This window comes from Choloepus didactylus, chromosome 17 (assembly GCF_015220235.1).
Source record: "Choloepus didactylus isolate mChoDid1 chromosome 17, mChoDid1.pri, whole genome shotgun sequence".
In the NCBI taxonomy this organism is placed as follows: domain Eukaryota; kingdom Metazoa; phylum Chordata; class Mammalia; order Pilosa; family Megalonychidae; genus Choloepus; species Choloepus didactylus.
In genome coordinates this window covers 70,444,357-70,469,498 of record NC_051323.1, presented here as the reverse complement: position 1 = coordinate 70,469,498, position 25,142 = coordinate 70,444,357, and the positions used below count along the sequence as shown (strand labels likewise).

The 25,142-nt window shown below is 34.4% G+C and overlaps 1 protein-coding gene across 1 annotated transcript in view; it reads right to left on the bottom strand.

Moving 5' to 3' along the window:
- MRPS9 (mitochondrial ribosomal protein S9) overlaps positions 1–25,142 on the bottom strand; it is a 65,659-nt gene that overhangs the window by 23,480 nt on the left and 17,037 nt on the right. Inside the window, exons 3-4 of the mRNA XM_037806928.1 lie at positions 5,068–5,130; positions 4,948–4,978 (exon numbers count right to left, since the gene is read on the bottom strand). Coding sequence (XP_037662856.1) covers positions 4,948–4,978; positions 5,068–5,130 — 94 coding nt within the window. The remainder of the gene's footprint in view (positions 1–4,947; positions 4,979–5,067; positions 5,131–25,142) is intronic.

Genomic DNA, 25,142 nt, shown 5'->3' with positions numbered 1-25,142 from the left:
ATTAGAATCTTTCCTTACAGGAACATGGAATCTTTTCTCAACTATTCAGATTTTCACTTATGATTTTTAACCAAATTTTATAATTTTCTTTAAAAATCCTTTAGATATTTTTTTCCAAGTTATATTTGTAGATATTTAGTTTTTGTTACTCTAAATACTGAGCTTCTCCCTTCCCCATTCGGTTATCTGTGCTTTCAACAAAATCTGTCATAAAACACCCAGATCTATCATCTCACTGTTTTTACCATTTGCATATTATCCCATAATATGACTCACTGACAGTTTATTTACTCACCCTACTGAGGGGACTTATAGATTATTTCTAATTTTTTTATGATATTTAATATTTACAAATTGACAATCTGATGGGTGATAATGTTCTTATTGTTTCTGATCTCTGATATCTGCATATGTTTACTGCTACTTTTATTTTCTTCATTTATGACTTCCCTATTTTTCTTTGCCCATTTTCCTATTAAGCAGTTTTCTTCTTAATTTTATAAGTAATTTAGTCTAGATATTAAGCCTCTATTTGTCATGTTTCAAATTTTCTCCAGTTTTTTGCTTGTCTTTTAAATTCATAATGTCTTTATATCAAAAAGAAGTATTAAATTTTGAAAAAGACAATTTATCAAAATTCATCCTTGGCTTATTTGTGACTTAAGGGTATATTATCTGTTATATAAGAAATGATAGTTTATGTTTATCCTTCAGCTAGCCTTCTTAATTTAATTCTATTCTAGAGTTTGAATTTCTTAAGTCCAAAAACACATAATGATTTTTAAAGTTTTGACTCAACTCTGCCATCTTCTGTATACAACTAATTTTTTTTAAATTACATTAAATGGATTAAGAATGTACGTATGTGTATGTATGTATATATTTCTACAGTTGGAATTCAATGTTTTAAAAATTGTTCTCGCCCACTAAAATACATAAAGGCAGAGAAAGATCGAATTCATTTTTTACCAATGAGACCATCATGTTACTTACATCATTCACCCCATTCCACAATGATTTCATTGTGGATTTGGCCACTATGATGTCATTTACTGGAAGGATGCTCACATCATCTCCACATAATCAGTAGTTTATCCTGGAGCTATACTGTGGCATGTTTTTGTAAAAGGGTATCATTAAAAAAATTCTTTCAGAACAATTCATAGTTTAAATATTGCCAGGATTCAGATACTTAAATAATGATATTCTACTGAAATTATAACATAGTTTTTTAGTTCATATTTTTTATTTTATAAGTAGACAATCATTTATTTCTAATTTTTTTGCCTTATTTTTAAACACTTTTTATTACACTACTTAAGACTTCCAAGACAATACTGAATAACAGAGGCATACTGTTTTGTTCCTGAACTTAATGTGAAGGAATCCATTGATATATATATATATATATATATATATATAAATTTTTTGAAAGGACGAAGTATAAAACTGTTTATTTGCAAAGGGCATTATGTAGAAAATCCTATGGAATCAACAAAAAAACAACTAGAACTAATAAATTTAACAAAATTGCATGATACAAGATCAAAATACAAAAATCTGTTTTATTTATATATTCCAACTATGAATATATATTTTTAAATTTGATGTGTTTCTATTTCTTCTGACTCTTTCTCAAACTAAGGAAGTTCTTATCTAATTTATTTAAAATTATCAAAAATTCATGAATTTTATTAAAGGAATTGTTTTTGCATCTATGGAAATGAAATTATATATTTGACCTCAACTTAACACAGAGAATTGCATTAATAAATGTCTAAACATTAAACCATCCTTATATTTCTGGGGGGAAAAGGTCCTCTGGTAAATAGTATAACATTTTATTTGGCTTGCTAGCATTTTATTTAGTGTCCTGTCTCTGCAGCTTTATAGCCATGTGTCCTTGTTTAAATTAACCTCAATGTGCTTAATTCCCATATACACACAATGGGGAAATAACACCACCTAGTTAATAAAACTGTCATGCAGATTAGGAGTTAATACATGCAAAGTACTTAGAACTCTGCTAGCCTACTCTGTTTTAATAAACACTAACTAGTATTATCTTGGAGATTTTTCAAACTAATTAGAATAAAGTTACCCATAACAATCATATACTTATAAAATATCTTCTAAATATTATTTAAAATTATTATGAATTCTCCCTTTTTTCCTTGACACACTGGCCAGAAGTTGACTGATTTCATTGGCTTTTTTTTTTTTTTTTTTTTCACTTACTAAATTAATTTAGTTTTGATTTTTCTGGCTTCTTGGACTGAATTTTTAGTCCAGTTATTTTGAATGTTCCCTAAATTCTAATAAATATATATTTGCCTCTACGTGACACACATTGTCCATATCCTGTTGGGTTTGAAATTAACTGTTCTCACAGTCATGTGCTTTTAAATATCTGTAATCTCAATTATGATGTCCTCTTTAACCCAATAGCTATTTGGTTCTACTGATTTTATGTCAGAACATCCAACTCTATGGTTTCTACTTTTTGAAATTTATTAGGTTATTTTTTTTATGACCTGTTACATCATTATTCTATTATTATTCCATAGGTACCTGAAAAGAAAATGTTTTCTATGCATATGTTTCTGTATCCTTAGTTAACAGCTTTTATTTTCAACACTGAAATGCTAAATGTTTGGGGCAAAAAGGTGCATGGTCATCAAATCCACTTGTGAGCATTAGGTTCTATCCATATAAATTAACATTCTTTGTCTCATTGAACCTTCTCCCTCCCCCTTGAATTCCATTTTGTCTAATACCAGGTGTCATTCCTGGCTTCCATCATCAAACTGGTATTTATCTTTGTCTTTGCCAGTATTTTCCTTACTTTGCTTTCAACAGCACAGAGTAGGATTTTGTATGTTAATCTAATCAGGACACCTTCATCTTTTAATGAGAAGCAGTAGCACATTATAATTGCCATACTCTATCCAAATTTAAATTCCTGATATGTTTTAACATTAAAAAAAAATCAGTTTGTCTTTTATTTATAAAGTACAACAAAACTGAGAGCTAGGTTAAAAAAAGACACACACACACATTATTCTAATTCCAAAGGACTGAAATATTAACTATATTATTTAAGTATAGTCAACTGCAATGTAAGATAATCCTACCAACATTAACATATTTCCAAAATAACACATGAGCATTTTGCAGAGAGATTTAGAAGTTTCAGATGTTACATTTCAGCTGGTGGTAGTTACTTAGAAGCTGGTATGATTTGAAAGAAAGAACCAGTCTCAGAGGGGCAGATGTAAAAGAAGAAATGCAATTAGTAAAGGCACATAGAACAGAGAGAGGGAGAGACCTGGGTGATAAGACTGAGAGGTTCAAAACTAGGAGACAGTAAAAAAGAAAAAAACAACAACAAAAACAAAACCAAAGCCATTACAAACATTTACAGAAAAGCTATACTAGTTACTGTGCCTTCTGCATACAGTCTTACTTCTATAAAATTGAGCTCAATTAAAATTGATACGCTAAAATTTTAATACAGTCTTCATTTGTTATTTTCTCAAATCAACCATTAAAAGTGTACTTTATAATCAACCATGTCTAAGAATTGAGGAAATATGCTAACATAGTCATAAAAACATTCAAAATATTTTTTTAATTTTCAAAATTAAATATCATTTTATAGAATATGATAGGGCAGTAGAAGGATAGAAAGCCTGGTTTTGAACACAAGCAAGACTTAACAGAAACATCAGTAAAAAAGAAATAATTTTTCTACACATATTGTAAGTACCTGCTCTGTTACCAGCATCTTGAGCAATATTCAATATATTCAACATTTTTGCCACTGAGTTAAGTGCTTACTAAGAATCAATCATGTTTACTCCCAAACCATTTATTACAGTTTTACTTATTTCTGTAATTACATGAATTATTTCATAAATAGATGAAATATGAGTGCACACAGAAATGACAGTTGTGTTTCTACAAAAACTAAGTTGAATGCTTTAGAAAAACTCAAAAGTAAGTTGCTAAAAAAAGTTGTATTCAACTTCACTGTGGATGAGGAGGAAATTTTGTAGAAATCTAGAAATATTCTGCACTCAAGATTTCTTAGGAAGTTTCTTTAAGTTCTTTGCTTCACTTTAAGGAAATAAAAACTGAAAAACCTCAAGGCTGCATCAAGGGATATGATTTATATAAAAGAAATGAGGAGGAGCAGACCACAATAAAGACAAAAATCTATAAGTTTATAACAAAAGATTGATGAATAAATGCAAGTTAAAAAAATTATTTCGGGCTCTAATAGACTTTTTTCAATTAACTGACAGCTACCAGCAGTCTACACTGGATAAGGGGCTTCTAATATATAGTAAACATATTATTCGATTTTCTGGCAACTTTAAAGCTTACTGTGTTTTTTCTTCAGGATTTTTTAAATTTACACATCTAAACGACAAAGAGAAAATCTCAAAAGAAGTCAGAGGAAAGAGGGGAATGATTAGAATGACAGCTAACTGCTCATCCGAAACAATGCAAGCCAGGTGACAATGGAATTGTTAAAGTGCTGAAGACTAAAAATGAATAAAAAAATTATATTCAGTGAAAATATCCTTCAAAATTTTAAGAAAAAGGAAAAAATTTACTACAAACAAAAACGGAATTTATTAGCAGCTCACCTGCACCAAACTCTCCCTCAAAAATGCTTACTAGAATGCAAATAAATTAATGTGACATTCATATAGTTCATGCCTATAGGCATAAACTCTAACCTGATCTAATTCTAATTTTATTTAATCAAAAAGAAATAGTTTGCACACTGTCACTCATTACTAGTTACAAAATATATTTTACTTACATCATGACTATCATGACATATGAGTGACTCCACAATACATGAGCGACTGCTGATTTCTAACAGAACACTGTAGTAAAGAAAAAAATGCTTATTTTATTTTTGAACAAACTTACCTCTTTGTTTTGGAAAAATGTGTTCAGGATGCTGTAAAATAAATTAAAAGTGCATTATATAATTACTTTAGCATATAAAACTAAGTGAAATTTTTAAAAATATTAAAATAAGATAACTACCTTCATTATTGGCCTGGCTCGCTTCTCAAACAAACCACTTGGAAAAAGGTAAGCAATAGCTCTCTGAAAATATACACAGAGGTTAATGAGCAATTGTTATAAAAGCAAGTTAATGTTATAACTACTGGTCATTGAGTGCTTACTATGTGCCAGACTCTGAACTAAGATTTTCATATGCATTATCTCATTTCATAATTTTTATTATTTTTTAATTAGAGAACTAGGTTTACAGAAAAATCAACTGAAAATACAGAGTTCCCATATACCGCCCTATTACCCACACCTTGCATTAGTATGCTACATTTGTTACAATTCATGAACATAATTATAATTGATTTATATTGGGGTTCACTGTATTGTGCAGACTTTTTTAAAATTTTTTATTCTAGTAACATATATACAACCTAAAATGTCCCTTTTAGCCACATTTCAAATTTGTAATTCAGTACTGTTAATTATGTTTGCAATGTTGTGCTACCATCACTACCATCCATTACCAAAACTTTTCCATTGTCCCAAACAGAAACTCTCTACAATTTAAGCATTAATTCCCTCTTCCCTACCCCCACTTGAGCTCCTGGTAACTTATATTCTAGTTTCCAACTCTATGAATTTGCTTATTCTAATCATTTCATATCACTGAAATCGTACAATATTTGTCCTTTTGTGCCTGGCTTATTTCACTCAACATGATGTCTCCAGGGTTCATCCATGTTGTTGCATGTATCAGAACTTCATTCCTTTTCACAGCTGAATACTATTCCATTGTACGTATATATCACATTTTGTTGGTTGTATATACCACAACTTGGGTTGCTTCCACCTTTTGGCAATTGTGAATAATGCTACTATGAACATCGGTGTACAAATATCTGTTCATTTCATGATTTTTTAAATGGCATACTAAAATTACTACCCCTCCCCCAAAAAGAAAAAAATATATAACTATTAAACTGGCTTTTGATCATTTTCAAATGTTTGGCTTAAAATATGTCACCCCTTGATTATGATACCATAAATGATTCTTTTTTTTTAAAAAAGGAAAATCAGAGTTGCTTCTATTCTTCTTGTCTGGGAATATGCTCAACGGCAATTCTAGCTCACATAAGGTGCTGCTAACAGCAAAGATGGAAGAGTGAGAAGAGCAGGCTCTTAAGTCTCATCCGCCATGACACTCCTGAGGTTTTCAGAGTTTCTTTGAGCTTTTTCCAAAAGTTGAGAGGTTTTTTAACTGTATTCTTTCCAATCAAGTTCTGTTAAGTGTCTGTTTCTCAACAGGGATGCTATTCACATTTTGGGTGTGACAACTCTGTTACAGGCATCTTTCCCTGGTATTGCAAGCCATTTAAGATCTCTGGCCATTTCCCAACATAAGCCAATAGTATTCCTAATCCTTGAGACAAATCCCACCCCTACATATTTCCAAATGTCTCCCATCTTCCAGGGAGTAGAACTGCCTCCCACTTGAACACAACTGCTTAAGCCATTTCAGCATCTTTTCCAATCCTCCTTGCCATTAAAAAAAACAAAAAAGTACATTTTCATTCTGCTAAATCAGTGTCAAGTGAAAAGTCTGGCCCTGGATCTTAGCACCCTATCTGAATCTAAATGAGTTAAATCACAGAGCTGTACTTACTTTAAGTGAGCCTGGTCTCAGGACAGCCTTTTCTGCCCATCCGTATAGTAAATGTGCTAGATCAGTTTCTGTTACTGACAGAAGGGCCTAAAGTTCTGGGGTATAAATGCAATTACAGTAGGAAGCTCAGCTGTGGCTCTGGGTCAAGCTGTATTCTCTCATTCAGCCTTTTCCTTCCTTCTCTCCAGGGAAAAAGGAGAACTTTTTAATAAGTGATATTGAGATAACTGCACTGCCATCTGGAAAAGATGAAACTGGACCAAACCTCACACCAATACACAACAATAAACTCCAAATGAATCAGAGATCTAAATGAAGAAAATGAAACCAAACAAGTATTAGAATATAACATGGGTGAGTTCCTTTACAACTCAGGAATGGGAAAAGTTTTTCTTAACTATGACTCAAAATTCAGAAGCAAAAAAGAAAAGACTGACCAACTAAAGTATGTAAAAAAACAAAAACAAAATCATCCAAAAGGCAAAAACAAAACAAAACAAAAAACCCATAAGCAAAATCAAAAGATAGAAGACAAACTGAGAGAAAATACTTTAATTTTATATTATAGACAAAGGACTAATCTTCCTAATGTAAAAGAGCTCTTAAAAACAGAGGGAGAGAAGATGGATCAAAACCCAATAGATAGAATGGTTAAGACATCAACAGAGCTTACAGAAAATGATTTATGAATGGTTCTTAAATGTCTGAAAGTATGGCTCAAATGTACTTCTAATAAGAAAAGTGCAACTAAAACTACTGAGATATCATTTTTCATTTAACAGGACCAGCAAAAATTCAAAAGCTTGACAGCACAATATTGGTAAACCTACAGACATTCTTGACAATTGCTGGTGGGAGTTCAAAATGGTGTAAGATCTACTATTGGAAAGTTGGCACTATCTGACAAAACTCCATATACCTTTACCCAGCAATCACACTTCTATAAATTTACCCTGGAAATACACTCTCACAAATACAGAACATAAGCACAAGTTATTTAATGATTTATATGATCAAAGCATTAGAAGCAACCTAAATGCCCATTCATAAGAGGCTGGTTGAGTACATGATACAGGAGTATGGAAAAATATATAGGATTCTTTGTGCAAACATAAACACAGGAAGGATAAAGCATAAGTAATAAAAATAGTTATCTATTAAGGGATGGGTATAGGGATGACAGCAAAACTTCTCTGGGTATTTACCTTTTCATACAGTTGAATTCTGAACCATATAAATGTTTTATATATTTAAGAAAGTCCAAACAAACAGAAACAAACCTAATTTCTAAAGACAAAAAATAACTGCAAAGAAATCTTTAACTGCACTTGGCAGACTTATTGTTAATAGTAATATTGATATAATTCTGAAATATTTTGTGCATATTGCAGGATAAAGCAAATAAGTCAATATATTATCTGAATAGGTACCAAGATTTTATTACAGGAGAAAAGAAATGTAACTATAAAGGAAGAAAAAGGAAAACCCTGTAACTTTATGCTTGAATTATGCATATCAGTATAAACTCATGATCTTTAAGAAAATATTATTTCCCAACTCTGCCCCCTGAAAGAGCACAGAAGCACTGGAAACTCAGGAGCAATGAGTGCCCTCCCCTCACCCAGATCTTGATTTCCTAAACATCAGTATAGGAAACATGGTTCCTTGGAGAAAAGGTTGATTGTAGGTCTAGAGCAGGGAAAGTAAAATGGGCCTGAACATCTTCCAGTGCCAGAAAACAAGAAAGCATACAGGAGCCAACTTTTACAGGACTCCCGTTGGCCAAACTTTGGATAATCTGAACATCAAAAATAATGATAATGCCTTATGTGGTGGTTTGGAGCCATATATCCCAGAAAAACATGTTCTTAAACATAATCCATTCCTGCGGGTATGAACTCTTGTAAATAAGGCCTTTTGATGAGGTTACTTCACACTTTAAAGTGTGGCCCAGCTCAATCAGGATCGGTCTTAAATGTAAACCTTCAGGCCTCATAGGGAAGGTCACAGAGATAGAGAAAGCCACATAAGGAGGAGCCAGAAGTTGGAAGTCAACGGAACCAAGAAGTCAGGAGAGGCTGATACGTGCATTGCCATGTGACAGAGAAGCTAAGGACCAAGGATTACCAGCAGCCAGCCCTAGAACACAAGTATTCTGGGAGAAAACACTGCTTTGATGACGCCTTGATTTTGGGCTTCTCCTAGCCTCAAAACTTGAAGCCAATAAATTAGATTCTCAAAACCTGGAGCCACTGTTTAAACCAACACATAGCATGGTGTTTGCTTTGGCAGTCAGGAAATTAAAACACCTTGTAACACAGTCAGTATGTGTGTGAATATGTAATGAACAGTGCACACATACACACACACTTATTCAAGGTGGGAAGGCAAAGGAGAGAAAGAAAGCTCTTCTAACAGTTAATAAAAGTAAAAGGAATGACAGAATTAGAAAATCATCCTTTTACAATTCCCAATGCAATCACTGATTCAGGCAAGGATTCATCAATAGCTATTAAACCCATTGGCTGAAAGGTTATTAGGGAATAGAACATTCAGATGAACATTAATTATCACCCTACATATTATTTACTAATTACAAAGGGAAGGGGGTACTTTTACAATGAAGAGTTCTAGTGGTCAGGCATACCATCATCACTAGTGGGACAAACCGAGCTTATCTCCTCGTGTGATGCAATGAGAAGTATACAATATCATCTAGGTAGTATCTTTTTTATATTTTGAATCTAATCAAGAGGAAGCAATCAGAAAGCCAGAGTGTAGGACAATTGTATAAGACAAGTGGCCTGGATTTTATAAAACAACAGGCCAGTCATAAAGACATTTTGGGGACCGTCAGGGAAATTTTAATATAGAATATATATTATGAGACATAAAAATTGTATTAGATGTGACAAGGGCATTATGGGAGATATGGGTATGAAGGGATGCATGCTGATGTATTTAGAGGTGAGGTGTTAAAATGTCTGCAATTTTCAATGGTTTAGCCAAAAATATATATATACAGAAAAAACTAAAAGAAATATAGCAAAATGTTAACAATTGGCAAATCTATGTGAAAGGTATGTGTATCGTGGATGTTCGTATGTGTATCATAGATGTTTGTATGTGTTCAATAACTATTCAACTTTTCTGGAAATTCAAAAAATTTCAAAATAAAAAGCTAGAGGAAAAATGCTAAAATTTTAAAAATTATAATAAATAAGGTCTTTCCAAACCCAATCTGTCTGAGCAGGGGCATTACTGGCCTGCTGTACCAGTGGGTCTACTAGATTTCCATCCTCATTCCCACAGCCATAACGTGGCAGCTCTGTGTAAACCCAGGGCCCCAAGCCGGGTCAGAAATTTTAGCAAAGAAGCAGTTGAAGCCAAGGCCTGTGTCAGAACATTAGGCAATGGGGAAGAGTAAATCCAACCCTCCAATTTACGGCGGCCTCATCAGAACCACAAGGGAGAAAACGCAACATTCAAAGGTCGCTGGCATCATTCCGAATATGAAACTTACCAGTACACGATGACGGAACAGAGTCCTAGAAGGAAATGAAAACGTGAGGAATTCTATTCTACCTTTGGATTTTTTCATGAAAACTAAGACTTAGAAAATTCATGAGGAAGTTAATTGGTAGAACCTGGAAATAAACCATCTATTGCAAAAGATGTCTAGGTCTTACAGGCAATCTCTGCTTTTAAAAAAAAATAAAAATAAGCTAATGAAGAAAATTCAACTGAAAGGGTCAGGAAAAGGGCTTTTGCCCCTTTAAAAAAAAAAAAAAAAAACTTGGCTAAAATAAATTAACACATTTAAAAACTTATAGTCCCTCATTATTTATTAGGTATTGTACCAAGTAATGTGGAGAAGGTTCATAGAGCAAAAGACATCGCATCATATAAAAAGCAAAATCACAAATTCAGTAAAAACAATGAAAAACAAGGATGGAAGAAAAGAAACAAAAAACAAGACTAATAAATGAAATAAACCAATTGTTTTTAACAGAAACATACAAAATGGAAAAGGAGCATTCCTAGCATGGAATGTTTAGTATGCATGGAACATTACTTACATGACCCTAACCTATTACTTCCATTTCTGTCCTATGGGCATTCTATACAGATTTCTCACAAATTCAGAATCAAACAAAAGACTACTTTGAAAAAATAATGAAAAAATAATTTTGTTGCTTTTTATGTCTGCTTAACTCCCAGTATACACAGTTGTTAAAACTCAAGTAGGTGAATACTCTTTTGAAATAATGAATATTTATAAGAACAAGAGAATTTTGAGTGTGATAGTCAAGCAGCCTACAGATATATTTTGGGCACAGCATTATATATGAAGTAAAGTAATTCTTTATTTTCACTATATTTTGGAATTCAGAAAGGGAGTGGTGAACATGAACACATAGGACGAAAGCATAAATAATAATTCTTATTGTATCTTATTCTAACCATAAGACATTTTTCAAGTACCACTACTCCCAGAGATTCTGATTTGTAAGGATATCAATCTTTATCTGGTTGTTGTGAGAAATAAGATATTTCTAAAAGCATAGTACACAGCAAGCACTCAATAAATGTTAACTATTCAGAGATTATTGGTTTATGTGAAGCACTTTCCCACATTATTTTGTTTATGACTTATAGAACAGTTATGGCTTGATTAGAAACAGTTAAGTAGCCAGTCCGAGATCACACTGTAATAAACGGCAAAGCTTGAATCTGAACCTACTGAAACTTAATTTCAAATACGTTCTTTGCCTATCCAGGTAACCAATCTAATTCTCTCTGAAAACAGATTTTCCTCTTTGCTATTTCAAGGATATTCAGCTATTTAGGGGTAACAATAGGAGAAAAAAAAATATTCTTAAAGGAAAATAAATCAACCACCTATCCTCATAAATGTTATTCAACAAATATCTATCCTACCTACTGAGTGAGGCACTCTGCTAATTCAGAAAAATGAGTAAGATAAAGCTCCCAGCCTCAAGAAGCTCCTTCTAAGCAGAAGAGACGGATGCATAAATAATCTCAAATATAGGGACTGTTGTAATATTATAAATGAACATGGTATAATAATATAATAAACACAGGACCTATGGGAGAAATACACATAGGTTACATCAAGAGTACAAAGGAGGGTGGGCAGCTACTTTTGCCAGCGATACTTTTCACTTGGCCTTTCTTAACAGTCATTTCTTCCTTTCCAAACAAGTGCCTTTACATATTGTTTTCCCTGCTGGAATATCATTCGGTTTCCTCATTTAACACAATCTTATGTCTTTCAAGACCTAGATCAAAGGCAACCTCACATGTGAAGCCTTCTCTGACTCCCCTGGACACTTAGCTCTTTCTCTTCTTTGTTGAGACCTCAATTAGAAGTACTTTCCCTGCTGTACTACTGCTCTGCCACCTCATTTAAACAAAAGACAACAATAGTCTTTCGAGGCCCACACCACCTGCTATTCATCTCTCACCGAGCTCATCACCCTCTTCAACTTCCAAGTTACTCCCCAGCAATCACAAAGGGCTGACACTTATTTTTTTTTTCCTTTTCATACCAACTGCTGCCACATTTGTGAGCAACTTCAATGTTCATGTGGATGATCCATGTAATATCAGACTCCTAGGTATCATCTAGGCCAATAAATAAGCCTCAATTTCCCCTCACATCCCGGCCTTCAGAAGCATCCACTCATCTTCTGAAACACGCCATTTTTTCCGCCACTAATTTCAATCTGGTTTCCACTATAATTCCTACCTTGCAATTGTTTTTTCAGGGATCACCAAGCCGTCTTTCCAAATCCCATGATCTATTTTTAGTTGTCTTCCATAGAGGTTGCTCGCTTATTTTACTTTTCAATAGTCTCCCTCGTCCCTTAAAGCCATGTTCCCCTCCTACTTCTCTCCAAGTTCCTCCTTGGTCTCTTCTAAACACATTTTTGTTCTTCCCTTAAATGCTTCCATTCCCTCAGAGTTTCATCTTTGATCCTCTTCCTTTCATGCAGATATATATATATAGAAACCAAAACTATTTCTCTAACTCCAAAAAATTTCCAACATCAACTGCCTTCAGGATTTTTCAATTTCAGTCTCTTAACAGCACATCCAAAACTGTTTCTCAAATCACCTGTTCTGCTTTCTACCAACCAGTTCTTTCTCCAATGCCCTGTGTGCCTGTTTGAATGTACTGTGACCCACAAACGCCATTATCTTTGATGCAATCTTGTGGGGCAGACATAATAGTGGGGATTAAGTTGGAACGTTTGGATTAGGTTGTTTGCATGGAGATGTGCCCCACCCAACTGTAGATGATAACTGATGGGATATTTCCATGGAGGCGTGGCCCCACACATTCAGGGTGGGCCTTGATCAGTGGAGCCATATAAATGAGCTGACTCAAAGAGAGGGAGCTCAGTGCAGTTTTGAAGAGGAGCAAGCTTGCTAGAGAGGAACGTCCTGGGAGAAAGCCATTCTGAAACCAGAACTTTGGAGCAGACGCCAGCCACGTGCCTTCCCAGCTAACAGAGGTTTTCCGGACGCCATGGGCCATCCTCCAGTGAAGGTACCCGATTACTGATGTGTTACCTTGGACACTTTATGGCCTTAAAACTGTAACTGTGTAGCCAAATAAACCCCCTTTTTATAAAAGCCAATCCATCTCTGGTGTTTTGCATTCCGCAGCATTAGCAAACTAGGACACCCTGTTACCAAGTCTTGATTTTATCTTGATAATGCTAGAGGCCTATTCTCAAAGGCAAAGGATCCTTTCTTAGTCACTGATTTCCCACCCCAGATTTAGAACACAGCAGACACTCAAATGATAAAATGTCTTTACAACAAAATACATTGCAGAGCCAACTGCATAGCGAACCAACTACAAAAGAGATTTTTTAGACAACTGGGGAAATTTGAATAGATGTCAGGCAATAACAGAACATTGCCTGACAAAATTGCATTAATTTTGTTAGGTGTGTTAATGGTATTGTGGTTACAAATGCTATCATTTTTGGGAGATGTATACTCAAATACTTAGGGTAAGACATCCTGTTTGTAATTTAATTTGTATTTTACTTTAAAATAGTTCAGCCAAAACATATACAGTTGAAGCAAATATGGCAAAATGTTAAGTTGTTTAATATAGGTGATGGCCATATGGGTATGCACTGTACTATTATTTCTTTTCTATGTGACTGAAATTTTTCATAAGAAAAAGTATATACTATAGATAGGTGCTTGCAAGATATACTTCTAAGGTATGACACTAGTACAGAGAGTTGACAACAAAATGGTATATGGGAAAAATCTACATACTAGGAACTATAATTAATAGCAATATCTGCATACTAGTAACTACAATTAATAGGAATATCTGCATACTAGGAACTATAATTATTAGGAATATCATACTGGTACCACACCAATACTAGGGACAAATAATTAAGCCTGAAAAGAGCTACGAGGTGCTGTGGGTCATGAGAATTGTTCAAAATGGAGAGTGATGAAAACTGTACAAATAAGTGATGATCATGTGAGACATGGATGGATTATCATGGTCATAACATATGCTATGTGAACTTAGGAACCCCTTACTTTATAAGTCAAGCCCTTGCTCTTGAGGCTTGCTCTGGTGAAACTTACAGTTGTAAAGGGGAGGCTAAGCCCACCTATAATTATGCCTAGGAGTCACCTCCAGAGAACCTCTTTTGTTGCTCAAACGTGGACTTTCTCTCTCTAAGCCTAACTTGGCAAATAAATTCAACACCCTCCCCCTGACGTGGGACAGGACACCCCAGATGAATGAGTCTCCCTAGCAATGTGGGACATGGAGTCAGGGAATGAGCCTGATCCTGGCATTGAGGGATTGAAAATACCTTTTTGACCAAAAGACAGAAAAGAAAGGCAACAAAATAAGGTTTCAGTGGCTAAGAGAATTCAAATAGAGTCAAGGGACTGTCTTGGAGGTTACTCTTATGCAAGCTTTAGCTAGATATGCCAAATGGCCACATCATGGTAAGCCCAAGTCAACAGTAGTCCTGAAAACCCTAAAGAAAACTCAGATTCCTATCTGAGACTCTATAAAAGTTTCACTCACTAAGTTTGTTCTTCAGAAATTTAAATCCTCCAGAGAACTTCTATGCCACCTAAGTCCCCAAACCCCGAGGCAATAGCCTCTTCAAGAACATCAACCAGATGTGTCTCTTTCTCCCATAATGTCAACACCCCTTTTCAACATGAATCTATTAGGGTGGTCACTGCCTAGACATCCTTGAAGATCGGGAAAGTGATTAAACTAGAGAAAGGGAAAGCAACAGACAAGATGGAATTTAACGAAGGATTATAAATACTGAATCTCTATATAATTTTCTTTTTCTTGGTTGCTGGGATATTAGACTAGCTGGAGGGAAAGAATTGAAATGGTGGAACTGTAACCTATAGCATCCTTTGGGATTTGTTCTATAGCTACTTGTTAAATTGTAATCTGACAGTTATTTTTGTATGTATGTCGTATTTCACAATAAGGAAATAACTGAAACCATGGTATTGTAACTCACAACATTTTTGGAAATTTTCTATATAACTACTTGTTAAATCATACTTTGAAAGATATTACCTACCTTTTTGCATATATGTTGTGTTTCACAATAAGGAAATAACTGAAACTGTGGAACTGTAACCCGTAACATTCTTTGAAATTTGTTCTCTGACTACTTATTAAATTGCACTTGGAAAGTTATCACTTCTATGTATATATGCTATATTCTACAATAAAAAATATGATTTAAAAATTAATATTTACTGCTATTGCTGTTAATCTTGAATGTTTTGATGTTTTTTTCAATTCCTGTTCCTATCCATCTAATATACATACATACTTAAATATATGTATGTGTATTTACAGATACATACATGCACACAAGTCATATGAATCTTTTGCCCCTCTATAATTTGAAATGGTTTCAATAATCCTTTGTTGTTTCATTCAGATAAACACAATCATTTTCTGCATTTTAAAATTTCTATTTACTCCTTTGTAGTATTTTCAAATTGTTTTCAAAACCAATTATTTAGGCATTTGGAATTGTTTCAATAAAAGGGTAATATAAAAATGAAACTGCAGAATGATGTTATTTAGAATTCCAAAGTATTCTCTTTCTTTAAATAGCACAAACTAATAAATACAATTTCTTAGTTGGGGAGAAAGGAAGATGTGATCCTCTCGCCGGCACTGTCAAACAGAACTTTCTGAGATGATGGAAATATAATCTGTGCTATCCAATAAGGAGAACCAGTAGCTTGTACAATCGAGGAGCCAAACTTTTAATTGTATTTAATTTTAATTCATTTTAATTAAAATAATCCCACACAGCTAGTGCAACCAGACAGCTCAAGCCTGTTGTAACTGAAGCCTTTATGCAGTACGGCACTGCAGTTACTGTGCTGTATTTCAGCAAGGTTTTAAACTTCATTCAACTGTTACAAAGTTCATAAATTTTATTGGCCTAAATTAATAAACAAATATACACTGTCAAAAGAGAGTATTGACAACTAAATAGTCTCTGAATAGAAGATTTCTATGATGAAGCTGTCTGTGATGGCCATTTTCATTTTCTTTTCTATAAAGTGAGAGGGTTGAACAACAGCATTTGAGTACTTTAGGTATATAAATTAATTCCTTGGGGCTTGAATGGATAGCTCAGAATCACAAAGACAATCCGGAAAGTAGCATTTCTTAATCTCTCTTGGCACTACCGAGGCCTTTTGCCACTAATCAGAATGGCCTTAAATTACTCTGGGTAAGGCCAGAGAATTTGGTATATGTTATGTACCCCATTTCAGCTTGGATTTCAATGCTGACAACAGGGATGGGAACATTTAGATACAGGAAGGGGGAGGATTGTAAGTGTGCATGTATCACGCACACACATACACATGTTTTAGGGTAAAAATGAGAGTAATAATACCACAAGATTCCCAATTAGTCTTCTTGTAGTTTTAATAAGTTTTCTCTTCTATTGTTCTTTTCTGCAATTAATCTTAACATACTGTTAGAAAGACAAAGATGTAAATATCAAGCTGTGACAAATACCGGACACTCTTTCTGTTTGTTTTTCTAATTCCTTCCTCCTAGCAACAAAGCATAAGAAAGAGAAAGAAAACCCACAAAACATAACAAAAACAGGCATTGGCGATGGACATTGGGGAATCTATACTTCCTCATGTCCCAGGAGAGCCCACCAGAAGGAACACTCTCCTCTTCCAGAGTCCATGAGGACACTGCCTTGCTTGCAAGGTGTCCTTTCAGCAGCATCCTCCCCCACGCCTCCAGGACAAGTCCTCCTCACCAGAGTGAGGCTTTCACTCCAGCACCAGGGGACTGCGTTACCACCTCCTTCTAAAAACAAGAACAGCGGGGGAGGGAAGGGAGTGGGACCCTCTTTCTCTCTACCACCTGCTGCTGGTAGTGATGCCAGTAGACAATCCTACAGGTCTGCAGAGTATCAACAAATATCTGTTGCAGTCTGCTGTTCCACCACCAGTCATCAATCTCACCAGCACCGTCTTGTTTAAATTATTGCTCTCCCTTGTCACTGGAAGCTCTGCCTCAGGTATGAGAGGAGCCTACCCCATATTATCCCTGTAGTGGAAGTAGGATACACTTGGGAAGTACAACAATATTCCAGCTTTCCTCCCCGCAGTTCACCTTGGCATCTTACAAGTTCCGGTACTGAGAATTCACCTTTCTTGACCAAGATTACATGCTGATTCAAGGCCTGGATGGCAGAAACTAGCTCAGCGGCAGGCACATCCTACCACTAAACCAATTATTAGGGGCACAGAGACTTAATGTTTATTTTAGTAGCAAAGCATTTCTCAAACCCTTCTACATAAAATACTTAACTCTCCACCTCTACTCTGACCCCCACTGATTTGCCCCTTGGATTCCTCAGTTTCTTTTAAGAGCCACAGGCTCAAGAGACTTCCCTAAGTTAGATAATTTCACTCACATTCCTTGAACTTGGCAGCCTTTCCCCACATTGGGGAAAAAACTTCACTAAACATCAGAAGCTAAAGTCTTCCATGGGTTCTTCTCCCAAGTCCTTGGGACTTCCCCAAATACACAAAAACTAGAAATACAATATTCCCATTCAACATAAGGCATTGAGTTTTTTCTATGAAATTCACCCTAAGGATATCTCAAATAGGATAATTTTAATAAAGATAAGTAACAAAAATGGTTGAGGGCAGATAGGCTTAAACTTTAACTTAAGGTAAAGATTTAGTTGGAAAGGGTTTAAAGTTACAAGTAGAAAGAAAATGAGAAACATGAAGGCAAAGAAAATGTGAAAACACTTCAATCTTTTTTTAGCAGTTTTCCTAGTACGTTATCCAGAAACATCTATATTAGTGTGACAGATAATACAAAATTTAAGGGAAATGCCCGACTATCTGTTAATGTTTACGTATCTGTCAATGGTTAATGCTTTTTGATGCCCCATTTTGGGTAAGGCACAAGAGAAAAAGTACCAGCAGCAGAGGGTCTATTTCTGCTATTTCTTTTCTTCAAGTAGCTTAAAAACAATGCTAGCCCAAGATGTGTTTGTTTTACACTCAGCATTCGGGTTTAAAGACCTCTTCTTAGTCTAAGAACCAGACTTTAGACATGCATATAATGAACACACTGGTATTCAAATGTCATCAACCTCCATGAGCATATAACTGAAAGACAAAACCGCTATCTTACTCTCTGATTGAAGGTTGTGGTTACAGCCATGTAGAGAAATGGTCATAATAATACTTTTTTCTTTTCAGGTAAAGACCAAAATTCCCAAGTAGGAGGGAACAGGTATCGGGGCTCATATCTCTCTAAGTTCTAAACAATTCCACTTGGATGTTGTTCTCTCTCTCTGTACCTCCTTCCCCTTCCATTACTAGCACAGCCACTTGCTGGGTGGTCTTTGGCCAATATCAGAACCCCTTAAGCCCTCAAGGTGTCCTTCTTCACCTATACTATAAAGGATTCAGTCGAGAAGATTTTTATAAACCCATCTAACCATAGTTCAAAGGCCAAGCCCATAACAAACAAACATGGTTCTTCTGTTTACTTTACATATTTGTTAAAGAAGGTCATTTTGGCTGGCCTTTAGCCATCATTAGTACATGACTGTTTCTTTGTATGTGCTAAATTAAAGGGCAGTGCGGAGACTTTCTAAGCATATTAGAAATAAGATATATTAACTGGCTATTAGAACACAGTGAGCCAAAAAATATATGCTGATATTCTCTTATTTTGTGAAAATGAAATCTACAAAACCAAGACAAATAACAATAGACTTAAGGTGTTTAAACTTCATGCAAGTCCTCATCAGTTACCCTTAAATACCTAATTTCTAAAGCATACTTTAAAGAAATTAAAGTTTTATAAATGTTCAATTTACATATAATTAGATACAATTAAAGCTTTGAATCAAATATTTATTGGAGAACACAGAAGTTATTTATATTATTCCTCTATATCCTTAAAAAATAAACATGTATCACTCACCCCTTTCAATGCCCTTGCGTAGAAATTTTCAGTTTGAGGTACAAAGATTACAGGGAAAAGAGGGGACACCCACGTCCCCCTGGTGAAGAAATATAAAATCTTAAAGCCCTTCATCTTTCAGTTTTAAAATCACTCAGAAGAAAATCTGAGTCACACGAATAGAAAACAAAGGGCATTTTCTTATATTAAGTTCTAGCCTAATATTGCCTATATTAAGTTCTAAAATTTGTATGGAATTCAACATGGCAAAGTTCTTAGATGTTTTAAACTAATGTCACATTTAAAAAAATTATTACACATTTGGTTTAGATTTAATGGTTGGTTAATCACACACACACACAAAACCCAGCTTCTCCCAAAATTAAAAAAAAAAAAAAAAAGTGGAGTAAACATTTAATAAGCATAGAACCCTTTAGAAATGTATTAGATCACAGCACACTACCAATGCTTGATCTGAATCCAAAACAAAAAAGTGCTGACAAACAAACAAAAAAATGAAAGAAAGAAAGCAAAGGAAAAGAAACAAGAAAGTACATTTAAAAAAATTAACCCAAATAAAGTAAGGTAAACCTCATTCGTAAACATATTCTAATATTTTTAGGCTTTAACTAGAATAGTGGCAATTCAACAGTTCTCTAAAAGAAGGCAGTGTATTTAACAATATTCTTAGGCTTAAATCAAAGTATAAACGGATTGCAGATTCAACCCATAGAAGCACTGGGTCAGGAAAGCAATCTCTATTAATTAGGTATCCCAGCTGGGCAGTGGGTTTGCAGCTGTTAACTTGATCAATGACTTACCTAAATGTCATCTCTACTGATTCGCTTATAAATTACCAGCAAGTGAGACTAATGTACAGGTGCTAATTTATTTAAACTGTTCTCTACAGTTCTACATAGCTTTATAAACTGCATCTGGCACCTAATGTTAGCTGTCAGTTGTACTTAGACATGCCTGTCCTAACGACTCTGTTCATTAGAAGTGAGCACAAATTATAAAATATTGTGAAAAATGATACTTCAAATGGAATGGGCACAGCAAATCAATTAGAGAAACTTCATACTGCATATTCACACTTAGGAGAATAAAACATTCTGCTTTCAGAACGAAGTGTATAACACCAATTAAAAAGAAATTGGTTGACTTCAGCAGTGTTATATATCAATTTGCTGGCTTTTTTTCCTGAAATTCCATAGTAACGTAGAACTTAAATTTTAATTCCCAAATACAGACACCAGTACATGTAACTACAATTCTGCACCCATAATATTTAATTTAACTGAAATGTCTCTAACTTAAAATTCATAACTGATACATGCTTAATATAAAAATGTAAATATGGAGGATATTAAGCAGTGGTCCTCAACATTTTTTGTGTATAGAGCATGATTTCAAATAAAAGAATTTTTGATGGCACGTGTGAAAGGATTAAAGGACTCAATAATATTAAACAGATTAGCAATCATTAATGTAACCTAATGTCTACTCTAGCCTATCAGTGGGTTACAGCGCCTAAAAAAAATTTCCCAAGGCATTGGCTGCCCTTTTCACCTGGTCATCCTTTGGCACTGCTATCACTGGTTGGGGAAAACAGTTTCTGTCCTGCCTCCGTTATACACACACAGCGTTTAGTTTCTATACATACAGCATCTTCTTTGGACCACACTGTAACTTTACATTGAATAATACAACCCATTAATCTCAGTGTACCATCCCACAAATTCTTCATAACAGTGAAATATACTGCGAGAGCAGAAGACTTTTTACATATTGATCAACATTTGGTAGTCAACTGTGAAAGGTTTATGCAACAGCAATTGAGAACCCCAGCATTAAAGTCTATTTTCAAAATATTTATAAACTTATTAAACAGAAAAGACATTAAAAAAAAAAAAAAGTCTGATCATTCTGCTACCAGATCTAAAAAGTTTATCTTTACAACAAAAATTAAAGGCAGAATTAACGATTCACATGTGTACAAAGTATTTCCAGCATGACACTGTATACATTCCTGAGGGCTTGAGGCTACCTGCTTTTTCCATGAAATCTTTATGGAGGATTATCAGTAATAGCATAGTGGGTTCAGTGGGTAAGAACATTAGGTAGTTTATTTTCAATATAATTTAACAAATTAGAGAAAAATAATTTAAACTATTTTGAAATTCAGAAATTCTATACCTACTCATGACTAATTTCTTTTTAGTTAATTCCTTATTTCACCAACCAATAACCATTTCTTTATATAAATTTAATAAGAAGAGCATTTAATATAATGAAATAATTCTGCAAAAAAATCTAATTCTACCAGATTTACAAGACTATAGCTTTAATAATGATAATAAAAATCTTCTAAATGAAGTAATTTTAATAAATATGAAGTGACAGAATTTTTTAACTTATAAAATTTTATCTGTCATATTTGTTTTTATTTTACCAGCCTACATCTGTTCTCTTTTAAAAACCCTTACCGAATTAAGGAAACACTAGTCTATAACATAAGCTATGCGCAATTTGCAGATAAATTATATATGCTGCACTCAGTGAGGCCAGATTTCTATTTGAGCTCAACCCTCTGGAATAAAGTTGTAAATCTAGAAATCAACAAAAAAGATCCATGAACAGCTAAAATGGGTGACATAAATTCATGGGTTTTACTTAGCAAGAAGGGCATATAAGCCCTCACTCAGGGTCCAATGGCTCTTAGTTTTAATTCACATGCCTAACAAGTTTAGTTATGCCAGAAGACTGGAAGGCAGGTGAGAGCTGCTAGAGGCAGACACACAGACATAAGGCATCTTGACAGGAAAGGAGATGATAAGAATCAGTAATAAGGCATAGCCAGACCATTCAGTACAGGACAAACATGCATTACAAGCCACAAAGTCAGGGGAATATCAGTTTAACAACCATACTAAAAATGAAAATCTTTAGGCATTATAAGGTTAAATTATACTCACAATACTCTACTAATAGAGTGGAAAGACAGTCCAGTAAATAAGATTGGAAAACTTCAATTTATTTTAGGAAGTGTCACCAAATAATCTCTGAAAGTGTGGAAAGAACAGAATTTGATTACAGAAAAACCTTGTACAGCCTTGGTTTCCTTCAATAATAACATAAAGAAAAGACTGATACTTCATAAGGTTTTCATAAAGATTAAATGTGGTAACGTATATTAGGCTCCTAAACAGCATCCTACACAGACATAGAAGGTTTTTAGTAAGTGGTCATAGGGTAGATTTCATTACAAATAATAATTAAAAATAAGATTCATCAACTATACATAGCCAAATCTCTTTCAAAAATAATAAGTTTCCTTGGAAATGGAGAGAGGTGATGGTAGCACATTCTCATGAGTATAATTAACAGTGTGTGTGATTACGGTTGTTGAAAGGGAAGCTTAGGGTCGTGTATGTCACTGGAAGGAAAGCTAGAGGATGAAAAGTATTGTATAACATAGTGTACCTTGTTGTGGACAATGTATGTGGTTAACAGGACAAATATAAGAATATACTTCCATGAACTAGAACAAACGTACATCACTATTACAAGGTGTTAATAATAGGGTGGTATACAGGAAAAAAGACACCCAATGCAAACTATGGACTACAATTAACAGCAATATTTTAATATTCTTTCATCAATTGTAACAAAGGTAACACACCAATGCTAAGTGTCAAAAAACAGGGGTAGAAAATGTTCACAAACTGATTCACAAATTGATCATGGTGATGAATGCACAATTCTGATTATACCGAGAGCCACTGATGGTACACTTTGGATGGACTGTATGGTATGTGAATAAAACTGCTTTTAAAAATATAACAATAATAGGTTCAAAAATGTAACTGAAACAGAAAGAAAAATGGGTACATAATTTGAATACTCTGGTAACAGTTGTCATTGTTCTCTTTTGCTTTTACCTACTCATATGCCATAGGGGGTCTATAAAATTTAATAAAATGCCCAAAGAGTTCACTGATATGAAATATGAGATTCAGGAAGCAGATCACTTGCAGGAAAGTCCAGAACAGCAGAATTACGTCACTAGTATGAAGGAAAATGGTTAACGCTCCCTTCCCTATAGGCTTTTACATAGTGAACCAGGTGAGACAAAGTATAGACAAAGTATCAACCTAGGGGACATGATGCAATCAGTGAATGCACATAATCAACAACATTTCAAATTATTCTCCCCAACATTCAGTCTCAGGTCCCATGGGAGATTTCTGTGACAATGGCAACTAGAGAACTAGCGAATGATTCAAGTTATGGTAGATTTTGTTTATTACTATTAACAGCAATGAGAACAGCAGCACATTGCAATAAATTCATATTCCTTAGTTATAGTCTCCAGCAGACAAGCAGGCATTTTTTTTTTTTTTTACTTTACAGACGAGAAAATCAAATGACAGAAAGATATGACTTTTACATTTACATTTCACTGCAACGCTAGTTAGTGGCACTTCAAGGAATCTCCTAATTCCAGGTCCTGCATCTTTCTACATCACTTAAGTTATAATGAATTTACCAAAAACAAAAATCATTTTAATAAAAAGATTCTACATGTTCTGCTTCTATATTCCTCATAACACAAACTATTCTGTTTCATTTTAGGTTTTAAATATTTTAAAGAAGTTTCATTACTTTATCACCTAAATCTAAGGAAGATTTTTATTATGTTCTATTAGCACAGTCATGCAAAATGACATCAACTTACTTTTGCCATGAATACACACATGCAGTTATAAAAGTGTACAAAGGCAGTCACCCCTCACATTCACAATGTGTTGTTAAACATCTCTTCTCTGGAAAACTATATTTCAAGAACTAAAACTAAACATACTGTTAAAAATTTGTTGCTACCTCATTGAATGATAATGCATTCACTATACTATAGGATTCTTTTAAGGATACACTAGAAGGAGTCACCAAAGTATGTCTATGTAAACATTTAAGCAAAAATTTAAGACGTTTATATATATATATAATGTTTTAAATCTTAAATATTTTTGCTTCAATGGATTTCACAGATGGTTCCAGCTATCACTATTTCAGGAATTGAGTAAGTGAGGGATTGGATAAATGAAGAAAAACTGGTTTCTGTAATACCTAAAATAAGTAATGGTTTCATCTAAATACAGTAACACTACGTAACACACCTACATGAAAATTCTCTAGTGAGCCTAGACTTTTAACTAGGTAACTGAATAAATTTCAGGCCATATCTACTCTGTAATGAATTACATGCAATCATTCTAAACTAATACTCTGATTAAACATCAAGCAATGAATTAACCACTCCAAACAACATAATTCATTTTTAATATACCTATACAGTGAACATATTTACCATCATCAAACAGAATTAAAAAACTGTTGAATGATTGCGTTTCTTTCACTAAGGTAATTATATCCCATGTACATCCAAAGAGGTAGTTACGAACTGCTTTAAAACACCCCAATGGTGAACAGAGTTGGGTAGCAGGATCCTTCTGCTGAGAAGACTAACTCAGGGCCACACAGGCCACTAGGGGACAGGGAAGGATCATATTAAAGAGAGTAATCAAAAATCCAACCACTATATATACATATACCAACCAAGGTGGCAGAGTGAGAAGCTCTGTGGCTCTGTTACCCCACAGAATCTTTGAAAGACCAGCAAGAACTGTCAAAAGCATCTTTCTCAAAGCTCCAGAAATCAGTTAAAGGACTGTAGTAACAGGGTGAGCAGTAAATCAAGAAAAATGCTACTTAAAAGCTATAGGATCTCATGACGCCCTGGTTGGCCACTCATCTATCTCCTCACCGGCTGGGTGTGGAGCCAGCCTACACACCCAGTGTGGATCCCTGGTTGCAGTTCCAGAGGGAACAGAGTAA